This window comes from Lepidochelys kempii, chromosome 12, assembly GCF_965140285.1.
Source record: "Lepidochelys kempii isolate rLepKem1 chromosome 12, rLepKem1.hap1, whole genome shotgun sequence".
Taxonomy (NCBI): domain Eukaryota; kingdom Metazoa; phylum Chordata; order Testudines; family Cheloniidae; genus Lepidochelys; species Lepidochelys kempii.
The window spans coordinates 11,108,698-11,128,734 of NC_136391.1; the positions used below are offsets into that span (position 1 = coordinate 11,108,698).

Genomic DNA, 20,037 nt, shown 5'->3' on the forward strand with positions numbered 1-20,037 from the left:
ACCACCACCTGAATCTGATTAAGAAAGGAAACTGGAAGAGAGCAGAGTGGACACCACAAGGTCCTGAAGATACTCCTGTCACTTTGCTGAAGAAAATGTTTTCTATCTTGACTTTAACATTGAAGCTGTTCCTTGTAGCTCATTTGAAAGCAATTAATAGACTTGTGCTTAAACACTTTTCCCTTGCTTTATCTTTTCACATGATGTAAAAAGTTCAATTGTGCCTCAAATGGCACACCTGCCGCTAAAGCCTCACACACAGATTAATTCCAACATTGCCGGTTACACTCTGCCCACCTAACTTTCCCCTTCACTTCCTGTTGATACTGTTTCCTGCTGCTGTACGCTGTTACAGTGACTACATTCTGTCCCAGTGATGGCTGTATTTCAGTAGAAATTGAAGTGATTCTTCTGTATGCATATGTACAAACAGCCACTTTGTGAGGAGAGATGCTACATACAATAAATATTGCTCACGCAGTAACAGGTAAGAAGCAAAACACTAAGTATGGGGAGATCCTACGTGGTGCTGTTTAATTCTGCTCACATCCTGTATCACCTGATACACCATGCAAAATTAGTTATCCAGTAAAGCCTCCTGCTCTGGATATTTAGAGTACACCATATGAAAGTCAGTAGTTTCTGCAGAAGCCTGCAAGCCACAGGATGCCATTTGGGGGAGAGGAATCAATTTTGCAATGCTATGTTGACAAAAAACAAACAACTGTAAGCACCCAATAAGGATATATGCGTTTTCAGCTTTCTAATTAGTGGCTTTGAGTTGTACATTCCCATCTCAAAACCAAGTGCCTTATTTAAGCACATGAAATGTTTTTCTGAAGCACCCACGCCTGGTAAGCACTTTGGTATATGTCCTGCATTTGGATGCATCCTAATTTTCAGGTAAAAAAGTGTTTCAAGAACAAAAACTGCAAACAAACCTGTAAGTTAGCAGTGAACTAAAGAGGAAGCCAAATGTCTTAATAGTTAAGCAGCAATATGCAAAAATTAATTCACCCCTCTGCTACAGGTGATGTTAAGGCATGACCATATGACACTGAAATTACGAGAAGGTACACTGTGTACTGTATGTTCTTTTTAATTGGGAACAATTACTTGAAGGCTAGTGAAAGAACAGTGTCTGTATTAAACAAAATGAAGATAAATAAATTTAAGTCTTCTTTGATATTCACTTCAGCTACCAAATATTACCTCTCATTACTACCAATATATAATGCCAAACATTTTGAGAGATTCATTTTCTTAAAAACCACTTTAAAATGTTAAGGTGTGCGCGCCTTGCTCACACTTTTGCAGGTGGTCATGCTTCTGCCATCACTCAGGATTCCACATACCTCAAGAACTGCCACGTCTGCGGTTATCCCTTAGAGTTCATGCACAAGCCAACTGACATGATACTTATAAAAGAACATTCAGAAGCTTCCAAGTCAGTTTTGCTATATAAAATTGAGAGTAATGGGAGTTTGAAGGATAACAGCAAGGAATGGAATGTGCTGGACACTCTACCATGCTGGGTTAGGCAGCCATACAGCTGCCAAGGGGGACAGACAAAATAAGCAAGAAGCAGCAGAGGACAGAGGGAGGAAAAAGTACTGAGATTGAGGGGGGTATCTCCAGGCCAGTAAGAACAGAGGAACATAAGAACAGCCCTTCTGGGTCAGACCAAAGGTCCATCTAGCCCAGTATCCTGTCTACTGACAGCGGCCAGTACCAGCTGCCCCAGAGGGAATGAACAGAACAGGTAATCATCAAGTGATCCATGCCCTATTGCTCATTCCCAGCTTCTGGCAAACAGAGGCTAGGTACACCATTCCTGCCCATCCTGGCTAATAGCCATTGATGGAGCTATCCTCCATGAATTTATCTAGTTCTTTTTTGAACCCTGTTATGGTCTTGGCCTTCACATCATCCTCTGGCAAGGAATTCCACAGGTTGACTGTGTGTTGTGTGAAGAAATACTTCCTTTTATTTGTTTTAAACCTGCTGCCTATTAATTTCATTTGGTGACCCCTAGTTCTTGTGTTATGAGAAGCATGAAACAACAATTCCTTAAGTACTTTCTCTACACCAGTCATGATTTTATAGACCTCAATCATATCTCCCCTTAGCTGTCTCTTTTCCAAGCTGAAAAGTCCCAGTCTTATTAATCTCTCCTCATTAAGGTCCCAGCCATTCCTCCTACCGGCTCCTAGGCCCATTCCAGCCCCTCTCAGTCCCAGTGTCTGCTCTACCCCTCCCAAGGCATGCAAGAGTTTACACATGGGCAGAGCCTGCACAATATTCCCACTGTGGGACCAACAGACCCTTCTGCCCCCCGATTCCATCATCCCAAAAAGGAGGAAATAGGACATCTCGATGCAGGGATATGAACACTCAACCATATTCTATATAGGAGGGGAATGGAATTTGGAAATCGTGCCTGAAACTGGTGCAATTATAGCTTATGGGCTGAAAGCTGTTTTTTAATTGAACGTTTATAGCATCTCAAACTCTGACCACTAATGCTATGGTTAACAGTAACCCTTAAACATCCTGTGGTAGCTTCCATTTAAATTCAAGTATTTAAGCAGGTTACCTACCTGAAGCCAGCACATGAAAGGTTTTAGCCACTCCTCCCCATGGAGAGCCCAGTGACACATAGTCCTTTATGTACTTGTCTTTCCAATCCTGAGTCTGATGGTTGAGGAAATAGAGAGTGTACATATTACCCATACTGTGGGCAATTAAGACCACAGGACCTCCATTTTGTTCATACATCAACTCAATCATCTTTCGAAGAGCCACAAAATAGTCTCCATTCTCATCTAGAAACATCAAGATAGTACAGTTAAGTAAAGAGGTAGCTTGCAAATGCCATCTTTCAATATACAGTGTTCTAAAAGCTTAGTTTTTGATGCTGGAAGTAAAGACAGCAGGTTCATACCATTAATTCAAACAGGACATTGCTGGAAGCCAAATTTTCCTCACTTTTCATGTGTTTAGAATAGTTTCTAAAAATGTAGAAGCTCAGAAGACTATTTATACCACTTCTCTCTCAGTAGTATGTATTTATCAAAGGGCAGGATTTTCAAAAAAGTGCTCTACATTGGTCTAACTTCTCCCACTGAAGTCAATGGTAAAACTCACACTGACTTTAATGAGAGTAGAATTACGCCAGCAGTGAGCACTTCTGAAAATCCCACCTGAAGCTCCTTGGAAGATCACTTTTATTCTTAACTCAAAAGACAGTAAGGTAGAAGCCTTAGGAAAATTCCCATTTTTGCTCACTAAGTAAAAACCATGGCTTTTCAGTCCAGCTGTATTTTTGACCTTTTTAAAATTCTATATGCAGCAGTTGCCAACTTGTTTTATTTTGTCAATGGATTTAATAAGATTTAACAAGACTAGTCACTGCTAATTTAGAGATCCTGTTAGTGCCTTCTGAGACAATACCATTCCTGTCTAACATGTAACTAAATATTCATCAAACTGAAGAAAACCTAATAAAATGCATCTCTCTATCATCTATCAGGTTTTTTTAGGCCAGCTGCAGACCAGTCTGTTACCAAACAACCAGGGTCGCTGATTTTCATCAAGTACCACCCTGGATTTCAAAATAAGACCATGTCTCAGTTCTAGATCTTTTAGGATTAAACTCTTCAGGGCAGGGCAACAGCCTGGGATTCTAAAATGTTACATGCATGAATGTGCTGCTTTCTTATTATGTCTTCACATGTAATATGAAGAGTGTATTTTTTATCCCAAACTATAGACAGGAGATAGTAAAGAAAGACTACAGTGTGATAAAGAGTACAGGGTGTCTGACCTTCTTACACAGCTAAAGGAATGTGTAAATGCAGAATACAGCTTTGAACATTACCCCTTAGCCTTGAATTTTAATGACACTACACACGGAGGAGCTGATTTCTCCAGACAAAGCAATTAAGTAACAGAGTTCGACTTTGAAGCAACATTGTGGTTCTGGGGATTATGCCTTCCTAATAGATGACCAAGTTAATTTCAGTGAGGTGCTTTAGAACTTTCCAATATTATTATTTTGGGGGCTTTGTTCCAAGTCTTGGTTAGTTTTATCAAAATTCCTGTGGAGTTGTCCCAGAGTTAGGACCCTAACAGTCACTCTAATCAGGATTAGGGTTGTAAAAGGGATCTCATGAAGAAAAGGGTAATAAATTCAGCCAAATTTGCTGCCTAGGAAGTCAATAAAATGACTAATTCAGGTAATGAAGTTTCATTTACTTGGTGCCTTCCGCCAGTCATAGGGAGCTCCTCTTATATCTTTATCCCGCTGGTAGCCCCAGTCTACCAGACTTTGCACCAGTGTGTAAAAGTAAGTGCCTGTGGACAGAAAAAGAAGAACAAAGATCAGCATCACAATAGCCTTCTTGGGCGTCCATCAATAGTGAAACTGAAGTTAAACTCCAGTTAGATTACTCTGCCTCCATACAAATAAGGTTATTACTGTAGTCCAAGACACAGTTTAAACAGCTGGCTGCGTTAGGAAAAGTGAAGGATGTTAGATATGTACCAAAGATACAAAGGGGTTTTATTCTTCTGAAAAATTCTCTGAACTGTTGTGAGACAAACCCTACAACAACTTTTTTTCATCTACCTTCCTTTTGTACATGCTGAACTTAATCATCAATATGGTGGCTTACCAATGTGCAGATGATAAACTATTCTCAATTCTAAGAGCTCATGTACACTAGAGTTTTTACACTGAGATTACCACCAATGAACTGTAGGAAGATAACATTTGTACAGACTAGTGTGGGCCCTTTAAATACATTTTCTCCTAGATTCAGACGCTTGTGATTTGCTCTAGGATAGGAACTACTGTGAAACTATTTTTATTTCCATCAAAAGATTAGGAATTTTAATCCACTTGAATTGGCTGAACACAATTGCTTTGATAGCAAACAATGGACAGAGTATTTGCAGACTAGTTATCACAAGTGATAAGATAAACTGCATTTTATTTAACCTGAGGAGTCTCTAGTAAAGAGGATAAGTACAGTTATATCCTAAACAAACACTGCAACAAAAGATGAAACCTGGAGACATAGGGCAGCATATCAGAGCAGAATCCTTCAAAGCCCATTTAACTGGAGGCCTAAAACATCCTAAGGCCATCAGAATTGGGTTTTTTCACTTTTGGATTAGTACCTTCTGTACCAAAAGTCCCATCAGCAGTTTGGGCTGATTTAAATACTGATTTCTAAGGTAACTGGGACTGCAATTTAACTGTGTCCTACACTAAAAAGGTCAGAGGGAGATTGTAAATGCACTATTATCCCTTCACGGACTGTTTAAGAATACAAAGCTAATTAAAAAAATATATAGCCTTTCAGCAGAAAAATGACCATCTCACACAGCAAAATCAATTAGCAGCCAATTGTGTTTTTAAGTACAAGCTGCTCCCATATGCTCTTCTCACCAAGACCTGCATGACAAAGTGCACTATGAATTCTGGTCAAGCAGTAAACCCCATTTGGAAAGAAGGCTACTGGATGTTCAGGTATCATCTTAACACCAAGTGCACACATTACATTTATTTTCCATCACATTCTGTGAAAGAGTTGCTGTATTTTCTAAGAAATCTTTGTATCACAAGTGGCAGTAACAGGCTAATACATCAAATCTAACCCTCCATTACTTCAACTTTTGGGTCAGAGACTTAGTACAATCTCACTGGGAGATGCCTATGAAAATTGTCAGTATGTCAGATGTATTTTTCTCAGGAATTCATAGTCATGAGATACAGCAGTTGGGGCTAAATTACCCCTCTATTTAGAGTCCATTACTGTATGAATTCTTTGAGGGAAAAGGGAAGAAAAGGAGGTGTGCCAGATCTCCCAAATTCATATAATGGCTATGGAAATCCATTCCCCTGAGGGCTATCTGGCCTGGGGCTGCTGCAGCAAAGAGAAGGTTTTTTTTATTATTAAAAGTTCCTGATTATTGTCACATGGTTTGTCAAGCCCCTGTTGCAGAGAGTTTTTTTCTATGCACTCTCATTTCCTACAGAAGCCTTTAGGATGACTGATGGAGTTTCATTCTGAGAATTTTAAATTCTGAATAAATTTTAACAGATTGACAAGCACTCAATTCTGCATCATTCGTTCAAACAAAGTTCTCAGGTTAGCCACATGACATGTAACATACACAAGATTTTTTTTTTTTGTTATTTCTCCGACAGGACAATACACAATACTAATGTTTATAAGCAAAATGAACCCATGTACTATCCTACTTCATACAAATGCTACATAGCTTTCCTCAGACTTCTGTAGGGAACTGTGAATTGAAATTGCAGTCCTCTAAAGTGCTGTATACCAGATGTAATGGAAAAGGTATTAAACATGTGACAATGAACAAAACTAGTACATACCAAGACTTCTTTTACTAGGGTCAAGGAATTCCAAGGAAAATGTTTGTCCAAACCCTGGGACTTTGACATCCACTCCATCTGGTGGCTCTGTGATCTTACTTGTTCGATTGTATATTAACCTGGGGGGAAAGAAAAAACATAATATGAGACGCACCATCTTACTACTTAGCACAGTGCTCTTCAGTATTTTTAAAGTGGGGGCCACTTTGGCAAAAAAAACCTTCAATGTGAGAGCCACATGGGGTGGGGCTGAGGGGTTCGGAGTGTGGGAGGTGGCCCAGGGTAGGGCAGAGGGTGCAGTTTGGGAGTGAGGGCTCTGGCTGGGGGTGAGGGCTCTAGGGTGGAGCTGGGGATGACGGGTTTGGGAAGGGGCTCAGGCAGAGGGTTGGGATGCAGGGGTGAGGGCTGCAGGGTGGAGCCAGGGATGAGGGATTTAGGGTGCAGGAGGGAGCTCAGGGCTGGGGCAGAGGATTGGGATGCGGGGGCCGGGGGACACTCTGGCTGGGGGTGCAGGCTCTGGGGTGAGGCTGGGGATGAGGAGTTTGGGGTGCAGGCAGGCTACCCCAGGGCTGGGGCCAGAGGACTCCCCTCTAGGTCTCTCCCTGCAGGCAGGCAGCACGGGAGCTCCAGGGCTGAGGGAGAGGCCCACAGCAGCCCTGCAAGCCCCAACTTGATCCCCTCACCAGTTCCCGCCCACCCCTACCTCTCTCCTCTCCAGGTCCCTGCTGCATGGCCCTTTAGAGCTGTTTCATGGCTACTTATAGCCTGCTGTGCGGCACAGCTTACAGGGGACTTAGGGAGCAGCACTCTCAGCCGGGGGCCTTGCAGCCAAGAACACTGACTTAGTAGCTCTCACCTAAGACGGGACTTATGTTTGCTGAATACAATAAAAAGGATTAAGAAGTACTACCTACATGGAGCAGCACAAAGCCAGACACTACTACAAGGGCACTTCAATACACAAGTGGTAACACACAGTGCAAACAAAGTTTTTTGTACTCTTCTACTTCGTTTCTGAAAGTAAGAGTACAGAGCTCTATCTTCAGGCTGTAGAAACTGGGTGTACGGTAAAGCGAGCAGACTTCAGTCCCAGGGAGACCGTATGAAATGCCTTGTACAGTTCGGGGATGTGTCAGTCTGCGTCTGGCATGAAGCTAGAGAAACTTGTTATGAATGTAAGAAAGTAATGCAATAGTAGACAATAGAGCACTAAAAGGAAACTTCAGCATAGGTCCCCTTAATAGAAGTAAGCTAATAGAATAATGGAATAGCTGTCCAGCTGGAAGGAGTATTTGAAAAGCCATAACCAGCAGTAAAGCAAAGGCCTCTTGGGAAACAAAAATTACAAGGACGGACAGACATTAAGTATTTTGTAGCTCCTGTTCAGGTTCCATGCATCTCAAGAAGTTGTGAAGTGTCTGGAATGCAGATTTTTTTTACCCCCACAACAACCAGTCTAACTGTTTTACTTGATACTTCAAGTTTGTAAGCCAAACATTTGTTTGTCTCTACAATAAGTGAAATAATTAAGCTATTTTGAGTAATCTGGCAGAGAACAAATGCTCAGAACAATTAACTGTAAAACTGATCTTAGGTAATGCAAACCTAGATTTCAGTAAGATTTCTGTCGGCCCAGGGCCCCCAGAAAAGGGAATTGTTGTGAGTATCCATGCTTCTCTATTAGGCTGTTCTATTTGCTAGATTTCTCTCTGGTCATTCATCAAATAGTAATGAAACAGCTTCCAAAAAGCCACTTAAGAATACAGTTACACTACAAATATAACCTTGTTGGGTGACCTGGTTATAATATTTGTCCTTTGACATAGTACAAGTGCAGTGCAGATGAGTCCTTAACTGTGCTGGAGAACCAGTCTAAAGTCTGAGACCAAGGAAGCCATTAACATAGTTAGGCGCCCTGTTTACTTTACAAAATAGAACTGGACTTTACCCAAGCTGTCATCAGATCTGCTTCAAAATATTTATTTACAGCATGCGGTGCCTTCTAGGCAACAGCATTAAAAAAAGCCATCTCTCAGGACATGTCTATGCAGGGACACTCAAGAAAGTCAGAGACTATCAGCTCTGGAGCGATTTTAGTCTGCATCCTGCAAGATGGGCAGGTTACCAGACAGAGTTCTAGCCTGTACTCAAGTCAGGTCAGCTAATCTAGATTAAAAGCACCAAACTTGGTTAGAGCAGTGGCTTTCAAACTGCAGGTCGCAACCTCATACTGGATTGTGGAATGTAAGGCACTGGGTCACAGCAGCTCTAGTCAGCACCGCCAACCAGGCCATAAAAGTCCCATCTGTTGTGCTGCCCGGCTAAGGCAGGCTAGTCCCTACCTGTTCTGGCACCATGCTGTGCCCCGGAAGCAGTCAGCAGCAGATCCGGCTCCTACAATGAGGGGGTGGGGGGGGAAGTGCTGGCCATGGGGCTCCACACACTGCTCTCGGCCTGAGCCCTGGCCGTGCACTCCCATTAGATGGGAACTGGCCAATGGGAGCTGGGGGGTGTTTGCCTGTGAACAAGAGCCGCGCGGAGCTGCTTGTGCGCCTCAGCCTAGGAGCCAGACCTGCTGGCCACTTCCAGGGCACTGTGTGGTCCGTGGTGCCAGGACAGGCAGGAAGCCTGCCATTGCACCCCTGCTGCGCTGCTGATGGGGAGCCACCCGAGGTAAACCCATTTCCCAATCCCCTACCCCAGCCCTGAGCTCCCCCCCAAACCGCTCATTGCCAGCCCCACCCCAGAGCCTGTACCCCCAGTCCAAAGCCCTGACCACCTCCATGCACCCCAATTCCCTGCCCCAGCCCTGAGCCCCCCCCTGCACCCCAAACCCCTTATCCCCAGCCCCACCCCACAGCCCTTATCCCTGCACCCAAACCCTCTGCCCAGCCCTGAGCCCCTCCCACACCTCAAACCTCTCATCCCCAGCTCCATTGGGTAGTGGGCATCAACAATTTTCTTCAACTGGGTCACCAGAAAAAAAAGTTTGAAAACCACTGGGTTAGAGGATTGTAATGGGGAAGGAAAGGGGTTAAACACTCATGTAAGAGCTCAGTGAACTCTGTAGTGAAAAGACACCCTCAGATTGTGTACATTAGACTATTTTTTTTACCTCCAAAGGTACTTAACACATTTGTAAAGACTGCTGTGCACACTCCCCACCTGCAGGAATCATCCTTTGAAGGTAAAAAAAAAAAAAAAAAAAAAAAAAAAAAAAAGAGTCCAGTGTGGATAAGCCCTAAGGGGGACCATTTTTGTGTCCAAAAGGTGTTTATGTATCCACTACAAGGGAACAGGGCCGTCAAAACATACATTTTTATATTCAAAAGGAAAGTATTTAGTGTTGGGCTATTTTTAAATAAAGGGATATTGTAAAATATTGGATCCTGCCTCCCCCAGTGGGCAGGAAGGGGCAAGATTAGTTTGTTGGAGATACTTTCAGATCCTCATTTAGGGGCTCCAAGTGACTATGGCCAAAAACATCTTTTTCATCTGGCCAATTTCTCCAGTGTAAATGTTAGCCTTTATGACTTCCATACTGGAGTACTGCAATGCACTCTACCTAGGACTATCAAGTGAATATAAATGCCTACCTACTTCATAGCATTAGCCACAGAGCGGAAAACAATTTTCAAATGAATAATAGCTTTCTGTCTATCAATTTCCACATGCAACAGAAGGTGCTGACATCAATCCAGAAATTCCAGTATAGTTTGGGTTGTGACTGGCCTATCCCTACATTGCTGCTAAGGCAGTTGCGGTGCTCCAAGATCTCCTAGATTTGAACATTTGGACCTGGAGACTGGACACTCCCTAAAAACCCTTCAGCTCTAGAATTTGCTTCCCCTAGACACAACGTAGACATTCAGGATATGGTGTAAGATGTCTTGTTTTCAGAGGCTTCTGCCTGAGGTGGAGAAGAGGAGTGAGAAAAATTATGCCGAGCTGCTTTAAAGTTCCATTTAAAATATCATAGTAGATTCATTTCATTAGCATAGGAACATTTCTGAAAGTCAAGTGGCTAAAACGTGAGCTTGTAACAATGTTAAAATGCCATCCCCGACTTCAGCAATCTATCTGCCAACCCAGGGAACCACATTATGGATTTTTGCCAAATCCAGCACCTTTTGAGTTCAGTACATAGACAACAGCTAGAAATGTACTAGAGCAGTATTTTTATAGTACTGCACTATACAAGAAGTTAACATCTGCTAGCTGGGGATTTTGATTTGCTAAATAGTTTTGTACACCTAGTAGCAATCAGAAGTTTAATGAGGGAAGACACTAATGCCACATACAGATTTTTAAAGCTAAAAACTATTCTAATGAAGCAGATTTGGTATTTTAATTACTAGTTGTAGGTTTCTTTTTCAAGAACCTGCATTGAAAATTCATGTTGAATTCCTGAGAGCCTATGGGGCAGTAGAGTTATGCCACTTTTTAGAACAAAGGCACTTAAAGGAGACTTTTCTTGATATGCAACCTGAAGATCCCTCAGTTTTATCCCGTTTTCCTACCTAAGGCTTCCCTCCCCTCACATACCACCCAAACAGCTAGTGAAAAATTTTCTTGCTACTCATGAATTTGAAGAAAGATTTTTAGATTGCATATATTTATGTAAGGTGTTTGCACCTGATGGGAAGGGTGCAGGAAAAATCTGAAGAACTCCATACTTCTCTTGATAGGGCTGTGGTCCTACCTGATATTGTCTATCCAGCAGTCAATGATGACAGGCAGAAGCAATTCTAAGTTCAGCCAGAGCGTAAAGTAACTGTCTGTCTTCTTGGAGCAAAGGTAGTGCACCACTGTGGGTTTGTCCAATTTGGCTTCCAACTGGTTACCCAAATCCCCTGGGACTGCAAGAAACATAAAAAGCAGAAATATACTAATACCAAACTACAAGTCAAAACCTGTTACTGAATTAGTGATTACATATGCTGTTTTCCATGCTACTCTACCACTGTATGACTGCAGTTATATTACAGCATCAGCAAAGATACTTGCTAGATTTTGTAAATGTATGAAAGGCGTTATTATTGGAAGACAAGGCTGTTGCGGAGAAGCTAAATGAATTCTTTGCATCAATTTTGACTGCAGAGGATGTGAGGGAGATTCCCAAACCTGAGCCATTCTTTTTAAGTGACAAATCTGAAGAACTGTCCCAGACTGAGGTGTAAGTAGAGGTTTTTGAATAAATTGATAAATTAAACAGTAAGAAGCCACCAGGACCAGATGGTATTCACCCACGAGTTCTGAAGAAACTTGAATATGAAATTGCAGAACTACTAACTGTGATGTGTAAATCAGACTCCATACCAGATGACTAGAGGATAGCTAATGCGAGAGTGATTTTTTAAAAAGGCTCCAGAGGCAATCCAGGGAATTACAGGCCAGTAAACCTAACTTCTGTATCAGTCAAATTGGATGAAACAATAGGAAAGAACAGAATTCTCACACACACAGATGAACACACAACGTTGGGGCTTTTGTAAAGGCAAAGCATGCCTCACCAACCTATTAGAATTCTTGGGGCGGGGGGAGGGGAGCTATCTTAAAACATGAGTATCACATGTTAATTAAATTAAAAATTAATCAGATTGTATCGAAGACTTATCAAAAACCTCTGTGTCCCGTACGGAGTAATCCAACGGCTTTTGGAAGAAAGAATTTTTTCCTTCAGAATATTGCAATTCCTTATTTAACATTTTCACCACTACCCACAGAAAAATGAATTTGGATCTGTTTTTCTTTTACTTCATTATTGGAGCTTTATTTTCATTACTTTGTATCTGTTGCCATAACAGCCTCATTTCACATAACTTAGTTGGGTTGTAGTTTACTAATGTGCACATATATTCTTGCGTCCTTTGCATCCAGGTTTTAGAACTGATGTTATAGTCTTGACACTGTTATTGTATCTATCCCTAGTCAGCATGCAAATGGTCTGATATTTTTACCTTTTCTGCAATTTATTATTCTCTCCAACACAAAAAACTGACAAATGCAAACGAATGCTGACAGCCATTAGTGCCAAGACTTGCATAGAGAAGACTAAAAACATGCAAGATATCGAGCAACTCAAACAAAAATGCTCTGACAGACTCAACTCAGGCAGCATTACACTGTTACTTTCCCATATGTCTTACGCGGCAAGAGAGGTTATTTGCACTCTTGGAGAATCCAGGCCACCTACCCAGCGATATTTTAAATGTATTGAATTTGCCTTTTTTTGTTTGAGACGTAACAGTACATGTGCTGCACCAATGCAAGTTCCTACTAGACTCAATTCATTCCATTTTACGACACTTGTCAGATTCACCGCTATTCTAATTCTGACTGGCCATATGGCTGTCTAAAGCATTTCAGGTAAAAGAAAAAAATTAATCAGATTTTGGTCTGGAATAGATTACGTCAGACAAATCAAGAACCAATATGGATTAACTTTCACATATACAACAATTTAAAAGACTTCTATAGAGAAAGTTGTGGCAAAGACAATCAAATAATATTCTGACTCCAAAGGCAGTAGTAGGTTTGCTCAACAGTTATCATTAAGCTTTTTGATCAAAAAATAAACATTCTGAAATTTCCCTTCTACGGTCTTCCCAGTCCACTTTCTATTCCCCCTCCTACCATCATTTAACTTCACTTGCAATAGTGAAAACAATTAGGGACATGTTTACAAAACATGAGAAAGCCAGGGCCACATGTAAAAATGCATGTGCGTTTACTGTGGCTGAAACTGAGTGTTCGCAAGTGTAAGTGGGTTTTGCAGATTACCAGCTAGTGGCCTAACAGTCCATTCAGCGTGTGTGCAGCTGTACACTTTTCAGCATGTACACCTGGCATCTCGAGGCTTTTAAATGCAGGTCTGCAGAGTTTACAGTTTGATTTTTTTCACCACACAAAACTAACTCTAATCAATCAAAACATAGGGCAGTACAAATAGTAAAATCCTATTATCCAAAAAATAGTAATTGTGTGTTGCCAATTTTCCTCCAAAGGCTAACATGTGTTACAACCACCAACACAATTTTTACGCAATATTCTTCCCACATATTCCTTTCCAAGAAGTCACACCTCTAAAATAATAAAACTGTACAAGATTTTGCACGTATACACATACTTTTTCCTACTTTTGGAAAACACTTGGAAATAACTGATTTCCCAATCACTGCAGACGAACAGGGAACCATGTATAGCCAAGTGAAGACAGCCATATTGTCTGTTTAAAACAAACTTATAATAAAAGCAAGGTCATGCACAGCTCCTCTGCAATAAATTGGCATAACTTGCCTGAAGGCTTCTGAAATCAGCCTCTGAACATAAGTTTCCACAAACAGCAGCAAAAATTAGACTGAACAGGATACATAGCTTCCAATCAACAAGGCAGACCCAGAACTTCAATTATAAGAGCAAATAAAAGTTCTGGCACTGTCTCTAGTCAATAAACAGCTTCATATCTATTTCTTGACTTCTGCATCTTTGGGTTGGACGTTTTAAGGAACGAGGCTTTGAAATAGGGAAAACAGCCACGGTTCAGCTATTTGTATTGAACCTTAGGGCATGCTAGTTTATAGCATTACTCTATTTTTCCTTCATCAGTTGAACCTTCTAAGAAGCTCACTATGCTAAAGTGGTAGACTGGAGCAGCACTCTGAACATGCAAGCCACTTGGTTTACTTGCTTGTAAAGTGCTGAGAGAGACTGATGACCCAGGAGTAACTGTCGAGAGAGAAAAAGAGCTCCTATTTTAAACTGGCCTACTGAGAGCAGACCACCGGCAATTGCTGATGCCAGCAATCTCTTACAGGGTGTGGAGAAAGTTAAACTCTCACCACCTCCTCCTCCCCACCCTGCAGTTCTTTTCTGTGGAAATTTTGGGGTACATATATGGTTTAAAACAGACTCCTAAAGGTCTCTCTTAAAGTCACCAGCAATAAAGAACTTCAGTTGGGTATGCAAGAGAGTGAACAATCTATTCCCCTAGCCCAGCGGTTCTCAACCCGTGGCCTGCATGCAGCACAATTAGCACCCAGCTGCAGCCCAGCTGTGTGCTAAAAAAAAATTCAAAATTTGCTGCTTTGATCTGAAAGGGGACGGGGCGACAGGGTCTGGAAACCTGCTGGAGAGCTCCTACCAGCAGGGGGCTGTTGAGTGACACAGGAGGTCGGGGGCAGTAGAGTGGGTCTCTGGGCAGGTTTGTGGGTAGTTGGACACTGGGAACTAGGGGTGCTGCAGCACCCTCAGGTTTTAGGCTGCCCGAGTCAGGGTCCAGGTCCTGGCTTTCCAGCTCCATGTCCAGGGCTCCGCTCCTTGCCCCACTCTGTGGAGGGGTTCACTTGGCATAGGGGAGGGTGCTGTGGTTCTCAACCTGCAGTCCATGTAACACATTAATAGGTTGAGAACCACTGCCCTAGCCTATTCTGTAAAGAAGGGTGTAGGGAGAGGGAAGAAAAGAATTTGGACCTGCTGTCTCAAATGTTTTACTCTGTATTTCTCTATCAACCACCCCATCTCTCATTAGACCTCTGATAAACAACTTCATTTAGAGTGTGTGTGTAAGCACAGTAGCAGGTCAGAATTTACTTTAGGTCATTTAAAAAAAACTAATGTAGTGGAAAGTGTAGCTATCTTCAGTAGGAGGGCCTTGTAGCACTGCATCACATTCTTGAAAAATTATAAAAGTTCAAAAAGTACTGAAGTTCAAACTCAGAACCCCATAAACTGCTGTTTACGTCTCTGCTTATAGACCTAACTGGCCACAAGTTATTCCAAATAATCTTGTGCCTTTTTTGGCTGCTGCACCAAAGCTCTTAACTAGAAAGAAGCACAAAAACATAACTATATTTAGGTTACAGAGTAGCAGCCATGTTAGTCTGTATTTGCAAAAAGAAAAGAAGTACTTGGGGCACCTTACAGCTCACGAAAGCTGATGCTCAAATAAATTTGTTAGTCTCTAAGGTGCCACAAGTACTCCTTTTCTTTTTATATTTAGGTTAGTTCCTCATGGCTGATCAGTTTCAGTGGCTGGCCTACCAAATGCTTCACAAGATATTGTCCTCTTTTCCAGTGTAAAACAAAATAGGTAACTGACACTTATTCTCACCCAGGGAATCATTGTTTCTAAACAGCAGCTAAACAATCACACTTCTGCGCGGATTAGGAAGGGTCACAATTCAGAGGATGAAGAAACAAGTTAGACATTTAATTACTAGCTTCATTATGTTAATGTAAGTTTACAGAAGTTCCACTGGTGACTACAAAAGAGAATATACCCTTACTACAAAAACCTAACTAGAGGTGTTAGGGGGAGGTTAGTTCTATTTCCTGAGGATTGTACCAGGCATGTGGCAAGTGAGGTGAGACGCTTGCTGGAAAAAGGGAGCAAAGGAACAGATTAGAATAGAGACATAGTCAAGACAAGTTATTAATTTTTAAAATGCTGGCTGACAACTCATCTGATTATCTCTTCTCTCCCACCTGCCAAATACACGTTCAGCAATTGAATCTATGCTAGATTCTTCTCACAAAAGAAAGAACGAGGAGTACTTGTGGCACCTTAGAGACTAAAATTTATGTGAGCATAAGCTTTCGTGGACTAAAGCCCATTTCATCAGACATCTGATGAAGTGGGCTTTAGCTCACGAAAGCTGATGCTCACATAAATTTGTTAGTCTAAGGTGCCACAAGTACTCCTCGTTCTTTCTGCTGATAAATACTAACATGGCTACCGCTCTGAAACCTGTCACAAAAGAAACAAGATCTTATAAATTAAGGAAAATTCCTTTACCATGCTTGAGGAATTCGTATACCCATAACTGTTTCATAAGTAACAGCATTACAGTCCCATGGACAACATCTGTTTATCACATGATTGTTACCCAATCTCATTTACTTCCTTTGTGGTTGGAGTCTGATTTGGATCAGTGGTTATTACACTGTCAGCTTTATCCTGAAGAAGCTTGGACTGGAATGTAAGTAAAGCTTATTACTAAGATTCAGTGTTATAAAGGGAACAAGGAAGAAGTGGGGTAGATTAGGAAAAAAGCTTCATCCTAATCTTCACAAACATGGCTCACAGCAAATTGCTTTGCTTGCACTTAATTTCATGAGTTTAGAAAATTACAGCAAACTGATGCTGAACTTTTCCCACTACCACACATTTATACCATCCTAGCCAAGTGTCCAGACATCTACTTAAAAGCTGTAACAGTATCTGCATAGCAATACAATGCATTGGACAGCAGCTAAGTTACTATCTAAACTAACGTACAACATACATTTTTTCAGAATGTCTGTGCAGCAAGGGAATATTAATAATTCTGAACAGCAGCATTTTAAACACATCAACTAATCTGTGTAAATCAAAACAGACCTTGACATCTATGGCAAGCCAATAAAAACTCTTCCCAGCTTTTTTCTCTGGAAATCAGTTTTTGTTAATAGCATCATCATCATTTGCATACTGAAAATGCAGAATATATTCCTTATAGGGGCATGCATCAGTATCAAGAACAAATACACCCCTATTTAATACATTAGGTACGTTTTACCATTTCTATTCCAATTGACAGCAATGTGTGCATATGCACTGGGAAGTTTCAGGAGCAAACAAGCCTGACAACTGTTTTAAATGGAGTGAAACGATATTCAAACAATTACACTTACTACAAGCTTTTAAAAAAAAAAAAGAAAAAAAAAACACAAAACAAAACCACCTAATATTTACCCAAGAAACTTCTGCCTCTCGGTTTTTATTGCTTATTAACACAGATGCAAGGACTTGTAACCCCTTTGCTGCTGCAACAAGCAGCAATGATTTTTCTGGGCTGTGTGATGAAGTAGAATTCTTAATGTTACTTTCTAACAACTGTGAAACCCACTTCCTTCTTTCAGGAACAAGTTTCAACTTGAATAAAAGTTTTGGGAAAGGGAGTTTTCCCATGTTAACATGACTTGAATTGATTCAGGGTTTGAAAAAAATCTAACTGCCCACACCCATTGACAAGTGGGAAGCTTGCTCTGGTAAACAAAGGGATTTAGGAATCAACTTCAGCAGCATATACATTTTCATTTTAAGAAAAATTTCCAACCCATATGATTAAGACAGTCTAAGTGTGAACTGAGTGTGTCACCCCCATGCATTGGCCCCTAGCTAGTGGTTTAACCTTTTGGTTAGTAGGTCTGGTAAATTTTCAGTCACTGTTTTGAAATGCATAAAGGGAGGAGAAAAATGAAGGAGGGGGAAAATGTGCTTTACAGATGACCAGAATCACAGTCTCCTATTTAATTCTCCACTACTTAAGAAGAATCATTAAACTCTAGAAAATATTACTACATATTAGGAAACATACAAAAGGACACCCCAGTTTTGGCATGTTCACAATACTGTAAACCAAAAGTGGGGAAGGTCAGATACAAAGTTAGGAGCAAATTTAAACTGCTAGTTATCTCACTATAATTCCCTGCGTAGACACACTTTTCTGCTATGAAATTGCTTTTTGCCAGTTTACTTTATACCACTTCAGAAGCAGCTTAAAATACACTGAAAAAAGCCCCTCTTATTCCCCTGGTGTAACTCCCCTATGGGGACACTCTTATTCCAGAATTAGAGTGTCCACCCAGGGAAGTATAACACCAGCAGTTTAACTGGAAAAATGTTCAATGTAGTCCAGTCCTATGTACAGTGAATTACACATGATAGTTGGTCGTTTTTCCTTCCGAGATCATTCAACTATAACTGCAAGTCTGCACATATGCATCTGAATACGTTCAGTTAAGCACAGTAAAGCCTGGTCTAGGGCAGGATTTAAAGATGTGACATTAACAAGCATTAGCCCAAAAAAAAAAGTTTCAAAAGCCTAATACAGACAAGGCACACTGCCTTTAATACATACTAAACTAGTGAAGTTAAAGACTAGGCTACCCAAAGGCAGTGTGCCTTGTCTGAGGTACATTTAAAGTGTGTTAAGTTTACATTTAAGAACATCACCCCTTAAGCCCTGGTCTACACAAGGCCTAACTCAGAGCAGCCCTGCAAACCAAGTGTTTATAGTAATACAGGTGACTTGCATGCAAGGCCATCCTACAAGTAGCCCAGTGCCCAAGCAGTGCTTGCTGCCTGACCTGAAGTAGTGAAGAACAAGACACAACGGGAATTCACCGATACCCTATTAATTAACCCTGGACCTTCTGAACTAACCTGACACCCAGACAACCTTCCACCCCCCTCCGTACTGACCCCAGGCCTCATCTGCAGCCCTCTGCCCCACTGGTCCACCCCGACTGCTCCCCAGCCTCCCACCCCACCCTTCCTCCTCAGCCCCCAGCCTCCCACCCCCACAGCCTTCTGTACCCAATCCTGTCACCAAGCTTCCACCCTCCCGCCCCCCAGCCTCCCACCCCCACTCCCCGCCAGCCTTCTACGCCCCTGCCCCCTCAGCCTCCTGTACCCAATCCTGTCCCCAGCCTTCCACCCTCCCCTCCCCCACTGCCCCCCCAGCCTCTGTACCCAATCCTGTCCCCAGCCTTCCCCCTCAGCCCCCAGCCTCCCACCCCCACTGCCCCCCCAGCCTCTGTACCCAATCCTGTCCCCAGCCTTCCCCCTCAGCCCCCAGCCTCCCACCCCCACTGCCCCCCCAGCCTCTGTACCCAATCCTGTCCCCAGCCTTCCCCCTCAGCCCCCAGCCTCCCACCCCCACTGCCCCCCCAGCCTCTGTACCCAATCCTGTCCCCAGCCTTCCACCCTCCCGCCGCCCCCTCCCCACCCCATCCCCCGCCCTTACTCAGCACGACGGGCGGCCCCGGGGATCTGGGGGAGGCGCTGCCCCGGCCCTGCTGGCGCGCCCGGGAGCCCGGGAGGCAGCTGCCGCCGGGGGAGAGCAGCAGCAGGAGGAGGAGGAGGAGGGGGGGGAGGAGGAAAGGGGGGGCCCGAGCGCCGGCCCCATCTCCCCAGCTCATGCCGCGAGCCGCAGCCGCCGAGAGCCAGCAGCAGCGACGGGAGGGCAGCTCGAGGACGGGCCCCTCCACGCAGCCGGTGCCAGGGCCTACTGAGGCGGCGCGCGCCCGACGCGGCCAAGAAAACCGAACCACCCAGCCAATCAACGCCCCGAGCCCACCCAGCCAATCAGGCGCCTCTATCCCTTTGCCGGGCGCTACCCACCGACCGCAGAGAGGCTGATTCACGCAGCTCCCCGCAAGAGAGGTCCAATCGCAGGCCGAGCCAAGCGCCAGCCAGCCCCGGCCTGCGAGCGCTGGGCGGGGCCCCAGACCATGGTCCTTTGGCTCCTTAGCTCGCTGTATGTGCCTGGTGTTTTATAGACACAACAAGAACTGGCCCTTCCCTGAGCTATTTACACTCCAGGGCAGATGACACCAGCAATAAAGATGCTCAACAGGGTGGGGAATATTTGGGAGTAGAGGAACCACCCCCACCCACCTCCCCTGCACTCCCACAGCCACTGCAGTCATGACAGGGCCATTTACATTGTAAACTGTAAAACTCATCCGGTCATTCATTGCTATAGCCACCTCACAAGGGCTGTCGAGGTTCAGCAGATGTCGGGGTTCACACAGTGAGACTGCAGTGGATATTGAACATGGAAGAACAACAGGTTCGGAAT

General features: G+C 43.0%; 1 protein-coding gene across 1 annotated transcript in view; it reads right to left on the reverse strand.

The window, feature by feature from the left end:
• The window catches only part of PLA2G15 (phospholipase A2 group XV), a 29,141-nt gene extending 9,684 nt beyond the window's left edge, over positions 1–19,457 (reverse strand). Inside the window, exons 1-5 of the mRNA XM_073307571.2 lie at positions 19,201–19,457; positions 11,112–11,268; positions 6,410–6,528; positions 4,258–4,356; positions 2,601–2,825 (exon numbers count right to left, since the gene is read on the reverse strand). Coding sequence (XP_073163672.2) covers positions 2,601–2,825; positions 4,258–4,356; positions 6,410–6,528; positions 11,112–11,268; positions 19,201–19,375 — 775 coding nt within the window. The 5' untranslated portion in view covers positions 19,376–19,457. The remainder of the gene's footprint in view (positions 1–2,600; positions 2,826–4,257; positions 4,357–6,409; positions 6,529–11,111; positions 11,269–19,200) is intronic.
• Positions 19,458–20,037: the final 580 nt, after the last annotated feature.